General features: G+C 32.0%; 1 protein-coding gene across 1 annotated transcript in view; it reads left to right on the top strand.

Moving 5' to 3' along the window:
• LOC106475526 (sodium/potassium/calcium exchanger Nckx30C-like) overlaps positions 1–2075 on the top strand; it is an 8347-nt gene extending 6272 nt beyond the window's left edge. Inside the window, exon 4 of the mRNA XM_022379615.1 lies at positions 667–2075. Within this exon, the coding sequence (XP_022235323.1) occupies positions 667–925 (259 nt within the window). The 3' untranslated portion in view covers positions 926–2075. The remainder of the gene's footprint in view (positions 1–666) is intronic.
• Positions 2076–2114: the final 39 nt, after the last annotated feature.

Raw genomic sequence — 2114 nt, 5'->3', positions numbered from 1 at the left:
AAGGTTAAACGGAACGTAAACGAAACGTAACGTAACGGTAACCGTAACCGTAACTAACTATTGAGTAGTAGTACGTACGTAACGTAACGTAACGTAAGTAAATAAAATAAACAAAAGTTTTACTATGTACAACCGATAAAAACCTGTATGAACTTTAAATAACATGCGTATTTCTAATATTTAATTCATGTGCTTGATATGTTCCCAATTAAGCTACCATAAATAACTTGTGCGAGTTCAATATTAAATGTTTGATTATTAAATTCTATTATCAGGTTTAATTTTCTCTCTCTTTCTCATATTTATTAAATGCAGAATTCAATTATGAACAAATTATACAGGTGGGATCATACGGAAGTCAGGCGGTATATTTTAAAAACACTTCGAGTTGTACGTATAGGTACCACTGAGCTCTCTTACTCCAAACACTTTAGCTTCCCAGACCACAACGGAATCAACCATACGAATGTCCTTGTCTTAAAACATGCCCTAAACGCTTAGAACACAGACTTGTATTTAAATTAAATTGTCTGTCATCCCATGCGATAAACCGTGATTCTTTTTCAAGTTATTAAAACTTTTTTCTGGCCATATTATAATATATGGTCTGCTTTTGTATCTCGCATGATAACGCCGTTTATATTTCAATATGATCTTTTATTGCAGTCTCCCACTGCCATGGTTTCTAGCAACCATGTTATTTGGACCTGTGCAAGTCAACAGCGCCGGAATGGCTTGTTCTATTCTTCTCTTATTTCTGATGTTAATCTTCGTCATCGCTTCCATTGCCTGCTTCAAGTGGCGGATGAATACTAAATTAGCTGGGGTTATGTTCATTCTGTACTTTGTATTTATAACACTGAGCTTGCTGTTGGAGTATGAAATCATTAGATGTAATGCTATATTGAAACCGTTTACAGGCTAGTGAAAAGTAATGCCGAAAAGAAAGCTGATGAGAAACGCATTATTTTGTTTATTTATTTTGAAATGATTCAGTTGTATCACCCCTCCCGCCTTTTTTATATTGTTCATACTGTTTGAAGGCACAGTGTGAGATATGGAGTTAAACCTTATGTGTTAAATTATCGCAACGATTTAGAATCCTGTAATCGAAAATGTAAAATAAATAGACATAACTATGTAGTATTAATATGAAAGAATCTGTAAATCGTTTGTTGTTGTTTTACATATTTCTTGCGCATGTATGTTAGGCTTAACTGTTATCTTGAATTTTTCGCGTACGCAATTGAGTACTGCCTTCATAGAAGACCTAAGAATGCAGTTAGCTGTTTCTAGTAGTGAAATATTGCCTGGATGAAAATTTAGAAAAGTATAACACAGGTTTTCCAAAGTACAAACTCAAAATTTATAGCCGTTTTCAAGACTTACTTCACCCTTACGTACTGATAAAAGTATCTATATGAATTATATACAATTGAAATGTTTGTGAAACATGCACCAGTACTGTAATTATCAGAGCATAACATTCTACTATGTGACGTAACAAGAAAAAGGGTTTACTTAGTAGCAAACACATACTGCTTTTATAATAGAATCATTATATTACAGTTACAAAATATACGTTCTATTAGATTAAGTTGTTTAATGAAAACTGTAACACAATTGCTTGAATATATGTATATGTAACAGTGAATTGTGAGTAATATGTGTTTAAAGAAGGCGTATTTGAGCAACGTTCATGATCGACATAACTTATGACGTCATTAGATTGTGATGATTCATATCTAAATATCATTAGTTGAGGTTCTTTGTTGACTTAAAATTGATAGCCAAAGTTTATAGCCTATTTAATTTAAACTTTACTTTGAGAATGAAATCTCACAAACGCTCTGGACATGAATAAGTTCACGAACATTTGATAGAGGGCTTTCAGCTACAAACCCATTAAAACTTATAATTATTGTCTTTTGTTTTAATGATGTATTTTAACACAGTCTTTTGTTTGAATGATGTATTTTAACACAGTCTTTTGTTTGAATGGTGTATTTTAACACAGTCTTGTTTGAATGATGTATTTTAACACAGTCTTTTGTTTGAATGATGTATTTTAACACAGTCTTTTGTGAATGATGTATTTTAACACAGTCTTGTTT

The sequence above is a fragment of the Limulus polyphemus genome, unplaced genomic scaffold, assembly GCF_000517525.1.
Source record: "Limulus polyphemus unplaced genomic scaffold, Limulus_polyphemus-2.1.2 Scaffold8723, whole genome shotgun sequence".
NCBI lineage: Eukaryota > Metazoa > Arthropoda > Merostomata > Xiphosura > Limulidae > Limulus > Limulus polyphemus.
This window is presented reverse-complemented; position numbering and strand designations above follow the sequence as displayed.